Below are 17,794 nucleotides of genomic sequence, written 5' to 3' on the forward strand. Positions count from 1 at the left end.
TAGTTCACAGTGGCATTTGTTTGGACTCTTCTGCTGAGAACTGCATGTTAAAATACTGTGATTGATAATTGCTCATCAATCATTGAGTTACTGAAAGGAAAATAAGAAGTGGTTGCATTAACACTAAATACTAGTATAAAAATAAAATCTTGCATTTTGAAATCCACCTACTTTTCCACCTGTTTTTCATTAGAAATAATACAGTGATGAAAAGCATTATTATACAGTTTAAATGAAGTAGTAGCTTAGTAATACCTGTCTGTTAACGGACAGATTAATTTGATTCAAATGTTTTGACCCAGTGTTGCTCCAAATCTCTCATGACAGTTGTGGTACCTACTGAGTGTAGGTACACTCAGTACAAAAGTTTCTTTTATTTTGATCCTCTTCCTAACCTCAGTACTGACACTGGTTTGGTGCCATGAGCAACCTACTTTCTTCCTACAAGGTGTGTATAACAAGTTTTTCATGAGTAATTAATTCAGTGAATGAGCATGGAATTCGGTTTTAAGTTGGATGTTATGGTCCTTAAAAAGTATTCTCAAAAGGTCACTTTTTTTTCCTTTTTTTTTTTTTTTTTTTTTCCCCAGCATGGTCTTAAATGGATTTGCATAACATGTTAACAGTAAAAGTAAAAATAACCCGCAAAAAGTTTGGGACAGTATCTGTCTTACTTCCTAAGAAAGCTAAAACATTACTGAGTAATGATTTCTTTGTTTTGTTTTAAACATATTTTTTTTTAAAGAGTCAAGATCTAATCCAAAATATATCTTGCTGAAGCTGCAATAGCAACTCTGACTGCCACTTCTGAATAAAGAAAGGCGAACAATTTACTTTGGCAGTTATCCAACAGATACTTCTCGTTCCTTTATTGATAACATTTTTTGTATATTGGGAGTTGAGTAGCCCATGCAGTCAAAGCCTGATGGAAAGTCTGAGCTCAGCAGTTAAATTTAGTAAGTAGTATTAGACAATGGAAGCACAGGGAAGTAACTTGTGCTCTACCATGGTACTGCTTCAGCACTGAATATTGGGTCTGCAATTTTTACATTCTTGCGCTAAGGACAAGGGTCAACAAAATCAAGTTTTTATATATAGTTGGGAGAAGTACAGTTATATAAATTTATTTTCTTCTGTTGCTTACAAAAATAGTGCATGGATTGTTTTTGGTTATTTTTATTATTTATTTTTTTTTTTGATACTTTGTTAGAAGTTGATGTTGCAAGGACTTAGGAGATGAGATTGGGAAAGGACTCAAGAAAATAAATGAGAAAAAAATCTCGGATATTTTTCTGAGGCGCATAAGCCAGTGGCCAATAAGTTGACAATGACAGTAAGGGAGAAAACTGCCAAAACTACAACAAAAAAAAAAGTAAAATCAGTGTCCATATTGGGAAGCATCTGTAATAGGAAAGGTAATGAAGTGATTTGGACAGTGATACAATTGCATTGAAAGTCTGAGAATGTTATCTTTTCTGTTGTGTTTAGTATGATCCAAAATGTGAAGGAATGTAAAAAAGATGATTGTTTGTCATAGAGAGAAGAAAACAGAAATTAAATCACAAATATATATGAAAGTATTTCAGGATCCTGTTTTTTTTTCTTGTTTGTTTGTTTTCCAAGTAAGAGTGTGGAGAAGAGGAAGGAGGTGGGAGCTTTACTTTTTTTCTCCTTCTCCTGAAGGAAAACGTGAAATTAATATTTCCTAATGTAGTCACTTTGCATTCTATGATGAATGAATAACCATCTGAAGTGCATCTGGAACTGAAAGGATGTTATATGATGCTTCTTAGCTGCTGTAGAAACTTACTTTATGTACTTGCATGAGACATTCAGAAAGTTTTGATTTTCGATTGAGGGGGAAGTCTTTCCTGTGCTGAGCCAATGTGCTGCACCATAGTTGCAAATACTGCCTTTATCCTGGGCCTTTATATCCATAGGCAGCTATTTGGATCTTGTCCCTGAGCTGCATATGCTATTCTTTAAAAACCAATCACTATACATAAAGGTGAAACTTGATATGTTTATTTTAATATATTCTATGTAAATATATAAAAATACAATTAAATAAATATATTTAAATAACTGTGAAGTTATTTTCTCATAAGTATTAATGGTTTCATGATCGGAGATCCTAGGTTTAGTAGTCTACAGAAGAGGCTGCATAGTACTACAGCTGGGGCATGGTCTGTAGACATGTTAGTGTTTCCCCTACATTCTCATAGGAAAAAAAAAATAATAATAATAAAAAAAAATAATTAAGAGTTACAAATTCAGTGCATGAGACAGCTCTTGAAGATTCATAAACAAATGTTGATCAAGTACATCTTCAGTGATAGGAAATTCCAACTCATTGATGAGGTTTTGAAGTGATTTATTAGTCAAACTAGACATCTAAAGCTTAATGTTTCTAGGAATGACAAAGATAATTTTAATTTAGACTGGATTTTTAGTTTTATTAACTTATTAGAAATAAACCTATTCATGAAATGCACACTTTATGTAATTATTGGAGCTAAAGTGAAAACAAAGCAAACAATGTGAAAACAAAACTAGTATATCAATGGCAAATATTTGCTATCATTTTTTAAAATGGTAGTACAGCTAATGTGAAGGAAATCCTAAGTAATAAAGAATATGAATATAGATCATTACAATTACAATATTTTAGCTTATTGGAAAGTTAGGCTAAATACTTTTTCAAGTTTGAGAAACCAATTTAAATCTGAAATAAGCAGGAGCATTTTTTTGCTGCTTCTAATCTCTCTCTTTACTTGTTTTATGAGGAAAGGCTGACAGAGCTGGGACTGTTTAGCCTGGAGAAGAGAAGGCTCAGGGGAGACCTCATCAATATACAGAAATGGTCCTGGGCAGCCTGCTCTATGTTGGCCTGTCGGAGCAGGATGGTTGAACCAGATGACCTTTGGTGGTCCCTTCCAACCTCAGTCATTCTGTGATTAACCTAATAATGTAGTAGCAGAGATCTCTCAGTCTGGAGAGAATGCTGAGATGAGGTATGAGTGTGGATTATAAAATTCTTAGGGTGGTGGATAAACTCAGTGTAGGCCCTTTGTTCGCCAAATACTACTAATCCTTACAAGAATTAGAGGGCACTCTGGTACTAGCAAGAGATCAGTGTAAGATAAAATACTTGCAAGTAGAGCAGGAAGTAAATGGTGGGATCTTGCTGCTGCAGGAGATGGTAGAGCAACCATTTTCAGAAATTTTTGTTGTTTTTTTTTTTTAAATAGACAAGTTAATGTACAACAGGTACATGAATGTAATATTTGAGTCTTTTTTTAGTCATAGTAGTGCAGATTGATAACAAATATATTTCCCTTTAAATTTCGTAAATTCCTGCATTGCTCCACAAAATGGAGTTGAATTCAGTTTTGTGTTTATCAGAAAGAACTTCCTTGAACTAGTCAGGTTGCCCTGATTTAGCAGAGCTCTTTTTCCCAAATACCTGGAAAAAGGCAGATTCTGAATACCACTTGCACAGATACTCACATGCTTTGAAAATTAATGGTCTTGAGGACAAGGCTGTTGGCCCTAATCTTGATGAGCTAAAACCTGGTTTCATTGAATTCGTGCTTTCATTTAGATTCTTATCAAAATATGTGAAGTAGGGGTAATTCTGAGACTGACGTTTTGTTGAGATCAATTAAATTATTACTGCTATGTACCTCTGAGAATCAAACCTGAAAAACATTGGACTATAACTCAGATAATGACACTTAGCAAATAATCAGCTCTTGCAAAAAGCTTGGCATGGCATTGTCAAGCTGCTATATCACTGCATTAAGCAGTAGTAATAACGTCAATACTGAAATGAAGTTTAATCAGTAATATCTTACTGTATCATACTCAGTCTGATAACATTCAGCTCATCCTGCTTACTCAGTCTGTAGGTAGCTTATTTCTATAAAAATGAAAACCTGTTTTATTCTGTACTTTCTTAGTATAATTATGATAAGGACTATCAAATAGTGCCTGAGCTAGTATTGTTTGCTTTAACATGGGAGATTTAAGACTAAATAGGATAAAACCATGTTACAACTTCCCTGAGCATGATTAAATGTATATTCAACCTGATTTATTTATTTTTTATTTTTTATTTTTGCATTTCTAAGCATTTCTTTCTTTCTAAAAATAGTCGGTTAGTCCTAGTAGTTCTGTGGAATTCTTCAACTTGTCAATGAAGATAGATTTGGTAGTCTGCGTTTCTGTTTCATCATATAAAAATACCTAAACAACACAACATAATAGAATAATCTGTAAAAATGTAGTGTACATGTACAGACAAATCCACGGTGTATTCTCTCACTCTCTCATTTTCTATAACCTAGGTATTTTACTCTTTAAACAGGTTTTAATCGGTAAAAAAATGAAAGATTATTATCAATTGCTTTAAAAACTGGGGGGGGAAGGGAATACATTCTTGGTAACATAGTATATTTTTAGTAACTAATATGATTCATTACGTTAATTATTGCTTAAGGTTGCCTGTATAACTTTTTTTTTTTATTATTATTATTAAGAAATATAGTTCAGTTGCTTCCTGAGTCTTAAAGAGAATGGAAGTCTTTTTGTAATGTCACCTACCAAACATGCATTCAGCAGATGCTTTTTCTGACTTGAGGTAGAAGTCTGATGCATAACTCATTGCTTAAGGTGAATTAATTTGTCAAAAACTTCGAAAGCATGAGTAAAAGGAACTTTCTTCTCCCCTTCCTCTTTAGTGTTCAGTGTGGATTGCAGCACAGTGGAATGCCCTCCTGTTCAGCAAGTGGTTTGCCCACTGGATAGCTATGAAACCCAAGTCAGGCTGACGGCTGATGGCTGCTGTACCCTGCCCACAAGGTTTGTGTCTGGATGGCTGAGTATATTTTGTAAAATTTGTAAGTACTATAAAAATAGGACAATATTTCATACTTCTGAGGCACTAGAAGGCACTAGAAGGCATACCTCTGAGGCACTACAGAATAGAAGATCTATGAGGTAGGTTAAAGGTTTATCAGGCTCAGAGAAATACTAAATCCATCTTTTTGAAGCAGAAGATTCTTCTCAGTGTAAATGCATAGAGTTTTACTAAATTACTTTGAAGGGCTTGTGCCTCTAGATTAAGTGGATTTCCAGTGTATTCAATTCATTTTACAGAAGTAAATTGTTCTGAGAAACTTCTGAAGGACTTTGACATTAAAGAATTAAATGATGGAAAAGGAAGAAGATTTGCCAAAGAAAATCTTTCTTGGTTAAAGAAAATAAAGCATTTTTTGTGTGTAGAAAACTGTTATAGTAAGCTGACAGAAATGGCTGAGTGGAACCATAGCGAAACATAAATCTCAAATAATCATTTCCATCATACTCCAGTCTGTTGTTTAAGTAGGAGTAATTTACTAAAAATTCAGGAAAGTTGGACAATTTTGAGGTGGTTTTGTTGCAAACTTCTGCACCATAATTTCAGTTTATGAGTTTAGAACACACTTCCCAAAATCTAATTCAGCAATACACCCAATAAATATTAATTCAAGCAAAAAGTACCATTACTGAAAATATTTTTACACAAAACAGAAAATATTTATTGAAGATGTGTAACTAGTGTTTTTTTGTTTGTTTGTTTGTTTTTATGAGAATCTTTCGCACCATAATAATATGTCATATCCCCATCTACCTGTGAGATTTTAAAGAACTGATAAACTTGTAAAGAATTCAGAAAGAAGAAAACAGCAGAAGTTGTGTAATGGATGAGAGATCTTCCGCACTTGGTACCCTTTGTCTATATGTTTGTATGGTGATTTCTTGGTAACTGTTTTATGAGGGTCTCATACTATGTGCAGAGTTAAAAACACATTTATTTAAAAAAAAAAAAGACATGAGAAGAAATCTGAAGAACTTCGTGTAATGCAGTAATCCTGTCTATAAATATTTGAAAATATTTTTCTAAATTTGATAAATTGTATTTGTAATTATATAATATACATATTAGTTTGCTATTTACAAAATAATTATTATTTTTATTCACTGAATGCTATTAATGTTCTTTTATTCAGAGTTACTTTCTTTCCTTTGTTTTCTTAACTTTGGACCAGAACATGGAATGAGTTCTCAGTATCCTCCCTTTATTGTTTAAGATATTCTCATTAAACTTCTTAGGAATTACAGTAGTTTTGTATTAGTTCAGAGCTGACCTGACGAGTCAAGATTGCACAGGAGTATGTAGATCTTAACTAGCCAGTATTTTTTGCCAGTATTGACACCAATACAACTAAGCGTGTTTAAAACTGGACTTAAATGCTTGTAAGGACTGTATTCAGAAAGGTAAAGTCAAAGAAACAAAACTTCCTATGTTTCTAGTTTAGATTAACAATCACAGATTTTGCACAATCTAAAATTTACATTAATGTTAAATTAGTACTTTCAACTTTCTTTTAACTTGCTGGGTTAAAAACTGGTAGACAGGTCAAATTGTTTTTCTTTCAAAAAATAAAATTGGGTTTTATATTTCTGCAGTGTAATATATTGGTAAAAGTTGTGGTTTACTTTTTTATTGCTTGGGTGTGAGAAATGGACAATATCCACTTTCATCTTTGTAGATGACAATATCAGCATTCCTTCTATTAATGAACACAATACCAAGAAAATCAAACTTCATTTACTTCAGAAAAATGATCATTTGAAAATATTTTCAATTTCTAGGGCACACATGAGAACTGATCTTACATAAAACACTTAGAGCAAAAAAGTCCTTGCACTTAGAGCAAAAAAGTCCTTGAAAGAGTCATTTTTTCTTTCTTTGATAATATTTAAAAATATAGCCAGTTGTTTTGCTGTGTGTTAAATGTGATGACTGACATTTACTTGTATGTTATGTAAGTGACCAAAACAGTCTCTTGCACACCAAAACCGCAATTGTACAAGCAGGCTCAGAGTGTGTGAATTATCAAATAACTCTGAATTGCCCTCAAACCACTTGGAAATCTGATTGCTGTGTATTACTGGGATCAGAGCATAACAGGGGATCAGGACTGGGATAGATGAGTTCTGAGCTCCTGGAATCTTATGATCAGATCAGAATTTCTGAGTGTTTTGTGTGTGTGATTTTTGTTTGTTTGTTTGTTGTGTGTGTGAGTGAAAATTTCCGTCCTCCTTGATGTGTAAAACTGCAAAAAAACATAATTAGCATAGCTTAGTCTGCAGGCAGGTTGAAACAATTACATGAGTCTTGTACTCTTATTTTTAATTTTGTGGCTCAGCCTATGTTACTTGATACAGCTGTTATGCAGGTTTCTAGATTTTTGGAGTGTATTAATTCAGCATAACCAATAACACACTTGTTAGTAGATAGTGGGAAGGGAAGAAGGACAGACAAATCTATCAGCATTAAGACCATGTAGATGCTTTACACGTTGTGTATCTGCTGGCAATTTAATTATTTAGAAGCTCTATGAGCTTCTATAAGAAGCTGTCTTCCTTCAGAAGCACAGCAGTGATCATTCATGTGCTGGTGGTAAGAATAGTAGTTGAAGTGTGGGTGAATAAACGAACACAGGGGACACAGGAACAGCCAAAAAGAAGAGCAGATGAAGATTAGAGAAAGAGAGGTATATGTATGAAAAGAGAGCAGAAAGTGAAACTAAGTTCAGTTACTTTTGAACATGAAAATCAAATTCTTTGAATTCCAGTTAGAAACTGATTGGATCTGAGGAAACATTGGACCTTTATATCTGAAGTGAAGATCTTAATATCCAATGAACCTTTCATTTCAAATCTATAGAAAAAGTGGAAGTGGATGTTCATGGATAAATGACTCTACCCATGGAAAAGAAGGCATTTTTCCTTGATTTGGGAATTTCTTAATAAACATAGTGAATATTAGCAATGCATTGACTATAATTCAGTTCAGAACCACGTAAATCCATATCATAGCTCTTTCTAATCATTAGAATTAAATTCAAAAGGAGTGACATTGTATGTTTTCGCAAACATATAAGAGTAATTAATTTAAAGGAAAGAGTGATTCATAAAATCATAGTTTTTAGTCTTCATCAAACTTTTGTTAGGACTTTTTCAAAAGTTACAGTTTTCGTTTACTACTACTAAAATACATCTTAACAACAGAAGTGGAGAGCAGTGAGGATCGTGGTAAATGACAAATGAGTGCCTGTCACTGACTCAGTTAACAGCTGACAACTTCACATACAACAGGAGCAGATCAATGTATGTCCTGCTTCTTGTTCCCGTCTAACTTCTTATTTGCAATATGCTTGGAAAACAATTCATATCCTATTAATGTATCCAGTTTTTATGACATGAATGAATTTTCTTCAAATCTTTCAGATCACTGAGAATTTTTTGTAAGTGCAAAATTCTTTATCAAAATTTCTTTTTTTATGTCTAGGAAGAATGGCCTGTAACAGGGCCTGTCTTCTGATTGCTGTTGGCTTTTGTCTCTATTGCTCCCGTGTTTTTATACATTCTTCATGGAATTATGTGCAGAAGAGTAAATAGTATGATCAAGTAACATCACACTAAATATTTTTACATCCTCTTTATGCTTTTGACTGCTCTCTTTATTACAGTCATTAGTAAACTGATTCTTTTGTGGATTTCCTTTCTCCCTGTTCTAGCTTTATATTCCTGCTACTGCATTTTGCGTTCTGTCTCCATGTTAAGATCTTTTTTTTTTTCCTGTCACTTCTTGGTCAAGCTTTGAATAAAAAACAGGTAAACCAAGAAAATTCTAGAGAACAAGAGAGGTGTTAGTACTGTGCCAATGTTTGAAAGAAGAAAAAACAATTAGTTAAAGCCTGGTTATCTTGATATCAATTCTGAGAAAACTGGTGGAAAAATGATAAAAAATTGAATTGATAAGGATTAAAGGATGCAATTATAGATAAATACAGCCAGTGTTGCTCTTACAGTTTTCTGAAACTTGATTATGTCTTTAAGATACTAAACTTGCTTTAAAAATCTGGCCATATGAGCTCATTCCCCTCAATTTCTGTGCTCTGTACTCACTAGTCCTCTTCCTTGTATTGGCTAAAAAAGAAAAAAGCGGGGTGGGGGAGTTAGAGGGGTCTAATTAATATTGTATTATAAGCTTTACTTTTACAAAATAGAAATGTTTCCACTTTCCCAAACTCCTTAACATTGAAGAAAAACATTTCCCACACCCATCTTCGCTAGATTTTGGAAGGGAATCAGTCACAATGAGTCAACATCTTGCTGATAATATAAGACGTTTTCCTGAGAAGAAAGAAGCATTTAGGAGTATGTTCACTAAATCCCAGCAAGATGTTCGCTTGACCTACTTATTTAAAAAATTCACACCAGAAGCCCAAATACATTCTAGATTAGAAAAGGCTCAAAAATAATTGGTATGTGTTTGTCTATCAAAATCTCAAGTCATGTGTCATGTGTCTCAGTCTTAGCTTTAGAAAAGCAGCTTCAAGGTTGCAGTGGAAGAACAAGAAAAAGAACATGCAAATGAACCTCAGCAGAAACAAATAACAAATTGCAAACAAACTTTAAGAGGAGTGAGCTGTTAAATTTATCTAAATGAAACAGGAATATAGGTCATGATGATTAATCACTTCATATTTCAGATAAAACTGAAGAACGGCTCTTGACAGATTCCATTATTTTCTTGCAAAATTGGAGTCCAAAAGACTCCAAGGCTTGAGGGATGAGCGAATCAAAATTTTTTTGATTCAGACCAATTCACCATCGCTTAGTTACAGATGGTTTGATAGCATAGCAAATGCAGAACTTTCAATTGGATAGAGTAGCGTGGAGGAGTAGGACTATGGGCTTATTGTTTAGAAGAAAACCTCTGAAAAAGTTTCTTCAATGAATTAGTCATAGATTTTTTTCTATGTTTGAATAGTCTTTGCCCTGTTAGTTTTACTTCATATGCAGTTAAAATGTCTCAATCTGTGGCTGCTATGAATGGCAATGCCAGAGTTTGGTTTTCAGTGTCTAACAAAAAAAAAAAAAAAAAAAAAAAAAAAGACTAGCAAAAGTGTTAGTTCCCTGGATGGTTGTATAAAATACCAGTGATTACAATGTAAAAACTACTCGCTACTTACTTTTGGGGGGGCAATTCACATGCGTATTTTGTTTTCCCCATTCCTAAAGCTTTAACTGGAAAGCCCACCCTGCCACATTAAAAATAAATAAATAAATAAATAAATAAATAAATAAATAAATAAATAAATAAGCATAGTATGAGGACAGCTGTTTAATTTTCCAAGAAAATACTACTTTGTTTCATAGCACAATTCTAAAATGTATGTGTTTAAAACACGAATATACTCAATTTAATAAAAATATGATGATATTCTACAGTATTTATGAAGAGATCAATTAATTTAATCTCTCCCACTAAAATTTAACAAGATACATTTTCTTATATGGTACTTGTCAATGATTCAGCTGTTAATATGTAAGAAAACAGATTTTCACTTTTATTTTATATGCAGTAGTGTAGAATTTGTAAATTATAGCCACAAATGAATTCAGTCCGTCTACTTAAGTTACAAAGTATTTAACTCTGTGCTTTAAACTTTTACATTTCTTTAAAAGCAATATAATTGTCTGAGTTAACACTCAAGTTGCATATTGAAGAAAAGTATTAGAGAGTAATTAGGCTAAATAGCATAAGAAGGGATAGGGATACCAGTTGATATGTCTGCATTTAAAGTTGAATCTAATATCCCAAACAGTAAATATTTGTTTGTTGGGTTTTATTTCCCAATATAAAGAGAGATTTTTCCATTAAAAATATATGGTTCTAGGAAAGGAATAAAGTAACCTGTAGATACTTGATGAGTAGGAAAGCTGCTGCTATGTTTTATATTTTTGTTATTAACACAAGGATTTTCAAAAATTTACTTTGATCTTTTTCTTGAACAAATGATAAAACTTAAAGCAAACTTTTAGAATTCTTATTTGCATTTTTTGAATTGCACATATAAATTTTTCAGCAGAATTTTGATTTCATTTATAAGCTTAAACATTAAAAGATGTTGATTTGGAAATAAATGCAAATTTTACTGCTGGTACCAGTAATGTACTTAATTTATCAAGATATATCTTGGTAAAGAGAAGTAAACAACAGTTCATTTAGATTCTCAGATAATTACAGTTTTTACAGCTAAAGAAAATGAGTGATACTTGCATGTAGTAGCCAATCATTTATTTACTCAAGGTTTATTTTAAGCTATGTTTTACGTGGAAATTGAATGCTACTTAAAACAGTACAAAACTAGAATTTATTATCATACCTAAAGTAAAATATATGTATAATAATAATAAAAATATTAAAGAAACAGTCTTTTGTATCTGTATTGTACTATATATTTTAAAAAAATAATCATATGCTTTATTTAGCAATTCTGAAGGCAACGTTAAAGAATAGTAGTAATTTGCATGTATATCAGTCTCTACGTTTTGTATACCCTTACTAGATTGACTTTGATTCTAAAGGAAGAAATTACCTGATTTATTATTTGTAGCCTTTTGTTTCTAATTGAACTTAGCTGTCTTGGGCACAACATGGATGCCACTGGAGAAATTTATAATTAGCATTTTTGATTTTATTTTTTAGAAAACTTGTAGATAGCAGTCAAGCCAACTTGACTGTCCTTTCATCTTAGTGAAATGAAACAGATCTTATGGCAACTGTTTCTACAAAAATAATATTTCTTCAGAAGCCATTTAAATATAAATTTATTATTTTGTTATCTTTCTAGATTGCTTTAACCAGTAAGCAATTGCTTGTTAAGGTACTTTATCCTGTTTTGTAACATCTGTTGTGTCCACAACCTGTCACTGTATTAGATCTACCAGCCACTGGTATGTATTCTGTGTTTCTTGTTATACCAGTGTCTAGGGAATCCTAGTAGCAGCTAGACATAAACCAGCATGGTCCTTTTCTTCTTATTTTATGGTGGCCACCTGAGCCATACCTGGGAATTCTATAATTGTAAGTTTTCTTTTGAGCTATTATTTGCATTGTATTTGAGAGTATGAGACATGGCTTGTTGGATAGTGTTATTCTTCTGAAAGCAACTGTAGAGGTGGCCTCTGAGTCCCTGATCATCTGTGCATCTGTCCCATTCTGTAGGAGATGTTGTGGTTAGTTCTTCTCAACTGTTTGTCTGGACCAGATTTTTCAGCCTTGCTCCTGTTCATAACATGATTCTTTCATATTTGCCTGTATTCTTTTTTTTTGGTCTTCCTACTGTTGGAAGACCTTAATTTTATGAAATATCATTTGTTTGAGTGTTCAGTACAGGATTCATCAACCTTCTTTATAGAGCAGACATGATTTTTCAGGAGATGTAATTTTTCTCTCTTCCCCACGTACCAGTCACCTCTCTTAAGCATTTTTTTGCTGATACAGAGGTCTCCCTTGTATTTGTTTTAGAATTTTTAGATCCTTCTCCTCCACCCATCAAGAAATGGTATCCAAGAGAAAGTGGTTGTGGATCCCAGTTTTTGTTACAGGAAAGTTCAGCTGGAACTGGTAAGACAAAATCCAAGCACCTGTATCTTCCTGAGATTTCTGTTCAGGATTTGACTTCTGAATAACCTTTGTAGCTGGACCTGAGGTCTAACAAAAGCATGTTAAGGTGCTGCAGAAGCTTTGCCATGCCTTCAGTTCTTTCATCAGTGTGTTGGAACTTCGTTTTCCTAGCTATCATGGCCATCTTGCTCAGGTTGTTCCTACCGTACTTTAAATCTATCAGACCATTTTTCCATCTAAAGTACTAATAGAAGTACTATGGTGTTGTAATATGTGGTGTTGACTTGGAGATTATTCCTTACTGAAGAGGTAGTTTTTGTCAAAGGAAAGGCTTCCATTGATGCTAGTGGAAGCCATCCTACATCAAGCACAGGCTTGCAATTGGATTTTAACAGAGTTGATGAAAAGTCTAAATGGATCACTACAGTTTTGTGAAGCTTCATAATATCCAGAATTAGGAGTTTAGGCAATTTAACGTACTTTATTTTTTAAAGAGAAATCCTCAAAAGTTAGGAGACAGAAAATACTTTTTCCAGGAAAACCATTTTTCTTCAATCAAATGTTAAGTGAAAAAGTGTTATTCAGTGCCATTTGCTGAGTGCACTGTACAGAATATCCACAAACAATGAGCATAAAAGCAGGGCACATGTGACCTATATAGTGACCTATATAGGCAACCCATTGTCAAGGTCCATCTTCTCCATTTTGGCCTCTCAGAAGATGTAGTGAATTGCTGGATCCAACGATGGAGCTATCCCCTTCTTCCTCACTTAGCACATCTGTCTCAGCAATTCCTAGATGTTCTCAGAGTGATGGTAGTTGCTGTACTCTGGCATCCAGTATCACAATATGGGCTGTTTTGGCAAGGAACCATGTTTTCCTGAAGTCTACAAATGAGAAAAAGATGATAAAAAATAAATAAATAAATAAAATTTAAAGCCCAATCAGTAAAACTTGAACAGAAGCTCTTGAGACAATGAAATGATGTTTATGGAGACTGATGGCTGACTTCTGAGTGTCAAAAACTGTCAAACTTGAGAATATTTTCAGAAGAAATATGCAAATCTTCTGCAGGAGAAGCTGTAAATTGTAAATATAAGGATCACTGCATGCATCTTTTATAAGATCAGCATTTTGCACCTGTATTTTATAGGTTATAAATATACATCCACACTCTTTCTATCAACTCCAAGAAGGTACTGAATTGCAAGAAAATGGTGCCTAAAGGAAGGTGCCTGTTACTCCTAAAGGGGGTGGAGTGGAGAGGGACAGCTTTTGCACAGGGGAAGGAAGTGTTGATAATAGTTATACAAGCATCTTCCTTTTTTCTATATAACAGTTTTTATGAAAAAGTATAGCTAGTAATTTTTCTGACCATTTCCTGTTAATGTTACATTTATTTCTTCACATTTCAATTTAAAAAGAAATTTTAATCCAGGTAGATAAAATTAAGAGTTACTTTAATTTGCTTTTATGCTGGTATTTTATGCTTGGAAGCAGAATGAGATTTTGATGTCTGTAAAATCTGTTGTTTTGTTCTTTTGTGGCAAAGCAAGCTGGTCATTGAACTCAGACAGCTTACAATAAGCAAGGTGGTGGACATTTTTCTGTTACAAATCTTAGTTTTCACTGGTCAGTCTAAGGATTAGTGTATACCTTGAACACACTAAATGTTGCTCCCTCTGCTCACTTCCCACACCAGTTTTCTCTGTTGGTTCTACTTACTCAGCTGATTAATTTGTTTGGTAATTGAATATGTGATTTAGTTCAGAATAGTTGCTGACATGAACAGGCAAATTTGTATTTGTAGCACAAAGATCAATAATGTATTTGACAGTTGTTCTCAAACTCACAACTGTATGCCCAGGGAGACCCATATACATAAAAAAGCAATAAAATTATCACTTGTATGTTTGCAGCTTAGAAGGGATATAGATATGAGAATTTCCCAGCAGTTTGCTGACAATACTCAGAGCCAGAAAGAATGTTAACGTTACTGAGATTGTATCAAAAAAGTTTGAAGTTCTGTTTTCTCTAGAAAACAGCAGGGAACTGTGTCAGTTTTCAGCAGCCCCAAAATACTGTTTCTTTTTTTCCTTCTTAAATTGTTTAATATTTGAGAAGCAAAACTGAAGATTTCTGAACCATTTTAAAATAACTACTCTTCCTTGAAATTTTAATTGTGGAATTTCGAGAAAGTTATTACTAGAACAAGATTACATTTCTTTCATGCGTGGCTCCTGCTACATGAATAAGATCTGATTAATTGAATGGAGAAGTTTGGTTTCAGAAATGCTGGGATTCTGGAGCAATATTCTGGACTTGATTTTAAATAAAGTTCCTAATGGAATACATTTGGAAGATAAACTACCACGTTTACCAAGGTTACTTTTGCCCGTTCTGAACAGTTAGCTTTCTGGCCCATCTTACATGAAAATTTACAGTGAAGTTAGTGGAGAGAATGGCAGTAGGCATGATCACTGCATGGAACAGTTGCCAAATAGAGTCTTAGTTGATGTATCCTTAAACTTGTACAGAGCTGCATTCAGGGATATGAAAAAGTTACTGTAAAGGACATGGAGAAGCTAAATGTGGAATAATTTATTTATTTTTTTATTTCAAAGAAGAAAGGGGGGACCTCAAATCAAACCATCAGATAAATTCAAAAATAATATGTGTTTTGGTTTCTGTTTTTTGTTTGTTTGTTTGTTTGCCTGTTTTGAGGGTGTGGAGATTGTTTGCTTATCTTGAGTCAGGAAGATATTACTTGGTTTTAGGGAGACATATTCTTTCCTGGGTATCTTGAATAGACCACTGTCTATGGGAGAAGGAAATAAATTACTAACTCACTTACCAAGATCCTGATATTTGAGAGCATAGACCATGTCTGTAAAGATCACAACTGTCATTCTAGTGTACTCTGGGATGTGTTCTGCTGGAACTGTTTCAGCCCCTCATGGATCTTCTCAGAAGGAACCCAGAGCTATGTTTCATGCTATGTTGATGAAGCAGTTTATTGATGTCCTGGAAAAATGGTTTTAGTGATACTTGCCACTCCGTTTTCCAAACCTTTTTTCTTTACTTAGTACAAGCCAGTGAGCTCAAATAGTTTGAGGCAGGAATTTGTGCTAGATGACTCTTCAGCCTGCCTTGTTACAGGTGTTCATTTGTATTTCAGCTTGACAAAGAATTGAGAGATATTTGAATGATTTTTGTTCCTTTTTAACTTAAATATTAGAATGATTTTTCAAAGTTATTCTGCTAAGCAGCATAGAGCAAAGAGGAGAAATCATCTCAGGACAGCAACTTGCCAAGGAATATTATTTTTTTTTTTTTTTAACTCTATTTAAATGAGAAAAAGAAGTGACCAGGAGGGTTTGGAATTATATTTCCTAATATGTTACAGAAAGAGCACTGTACCATAACAAAACATTATTAATTTGGTAAAGCAATAAATGCTTGGAGTTGATGCAAATGTCCTTTCTGTGAATTGATCCCGTTCCAGACCCTCACAATTTGTATCGTTGTTAACTGGAAGATGGAAACAATTTTTAGGTATACTCAATCGTTGGGTTTAAAATGCTATGATATTATGAAAGGTGAGGCTGATAAACCTAAGAAAACAGTGACTGAAACAGTAACCTTGTGGTTAAAAAAAAATAATAATCAAAGATAAAAATATAATCTGTTATGGTAAAATACAAGAAAAATGCAGGGTTGGACTGGCTTATGTTGTTTTATTCATGTACTGATTAATTCTAAAAGGTCTATACATATATCAGTGTACTTGGCCAGTGGTTGTGTGTCTGCTTGTTTCACAATACAACGTTTTTGTGACTGTTCTCTTTTCCCTTCTCATTTGTCTGGAAAACAGACAATTTAATGTTAGTCAAATGATGAAATAAAGTCATCTGGTCAAATGAACTGTTTGCATTCTAGTAAACCCTGGAAAGATTATAATCTACTTGATGTGAATGATGATTTTACAACTCTTCCCCTCCTTAGCACGTTTCCTAGTTCCTAACAGTAATAATACAGAAAATATGTGTGAAATCTGTTCCTTTTTTTTTTTTGCAGTATATTTAATTAAAAGCTAGATAATCAGCTTTTGTAATATCTAAATGTTTCCTATAAATAAATATACTTCTATATATATCTATACACTATACTCATGGAAAAATGCACTATTTTATTGGGTATATGTTTGTAATAACACTCGTATCTATGCATATATCTAGAATTTTGGAAGAGAATTCTTACTTGGGAGCATACTAGGTATGATTTCTAGGTAAGTAGACCCCCTGGAGACTTAGAATAGGAAGCACTTCCATATGAGACATTTAGTTGATATACAAGCAATGAAATATTTTTGAGCATTTGGAAATGGTCAAATATAACTTCTTATATTCACCTTCCACAGTTCATCTGTCATCTCCATCTGCGGGTTAAATATTGATCTCCAAAATAAAATACTAAAAGCTATCCAAGAAGAAGGAATATTTTCATTACTTAGTCATATATTCAAAACTGAAAATGCAAAATGTATAAAGCAGTGACCCTGAACTTGTGGGCTAAAACTCTCCAACTGTATCTCTGAAGATTTAAAAAAAAATAAAAATCTATCTGAACCCATTGGATGGAGGTGTCCAAATGGCTTTGTCTGCAGTGATGCTTTTTGTCTAAGACTAGTGTTAACATTTTCTAAAGCTAGCATTTGGTTGATTCCTTAAGCTGTAACTTCTCCAGCTTAAAACTCAACATACTGCTTACTTAACTGACATGGCTTCAGGTGCAGGTAATATGGACAGAATCCTTTGTTGATTTCATGAGATTGTCATTTTAATATTTCATTTTGCTATAACATCATCTCTTATACCATATGCTTGATGGTAGGGAGGGTCTTTCTTGCATTTAGTCTTTTTTCTTGCCACCATTTCACCAACCTTTGATAATGCTGAATATTCTCTTCTGAATATTCCCTCTCTTAGAGTATCTTTCAGCTGTTAGTATTATTGACAGTTCCGTGGGAGTTTTCTCTCTTACATTTAGCTAACACAAGTGCTACTAAAAGTAATGTAATTTGTATTAGATTCCCGCAAGGACCAAAAACAGAGGACTGTGATAAGACCTGCAAAGGAATGTGACGTGTGTTTCAGGAATGCATTTCTCCAGTCTCGGTGCTTCAGACTTGATTTTGTTTTGAGCCTTAAAATAAATATCCCTCTCCCCACCTAACCCCCACTCCAACCTTCCCATACGCTG

The 17,794-nt window shown here is 33.5% G+C and overlaps 1 protein-coding gene across 1 annotated transcript in view; it reads left to right on the top strand.

Annotated features, from left to right (window-relative positions):
• CRIM1 (cysteine rich transmembrane BMP regulator 1) overlaps positions 1 to 17,794 on the top strand; it is a 180,875-nt gene that overhangs the window by 87,576 nt on the left and 75,505 nt on the right. The window contains exon 4 of the mRNA XM_005022232.5: positions 4,743 to 4,863. Coding sequence (XP_005022289.2) covers positions 4,743 to 4,863 — 121 coding nt within the window. The remainder of the gene's footprint in view (positions 1 to 4,742; positions 4,864 to 17,794) is intronic.

Source organism: Anas platyrhynchos, chromosome 3, assembly GCF_047663525.1.
Source record: "Anas platyrhynchos isolate ZD024472 breed Pekin duck chromosome 3, IASCAAS_PekinDuck_T2T, whole genome shotgun sequence".
In the NCBI taxonomy this organism is placed as follows: domain Eukaryota; kingdom Metazoa; phylum Chordata; class Aves; order Anseriformes; family Anatidae; genus Anas; species Anas platyrhynchos.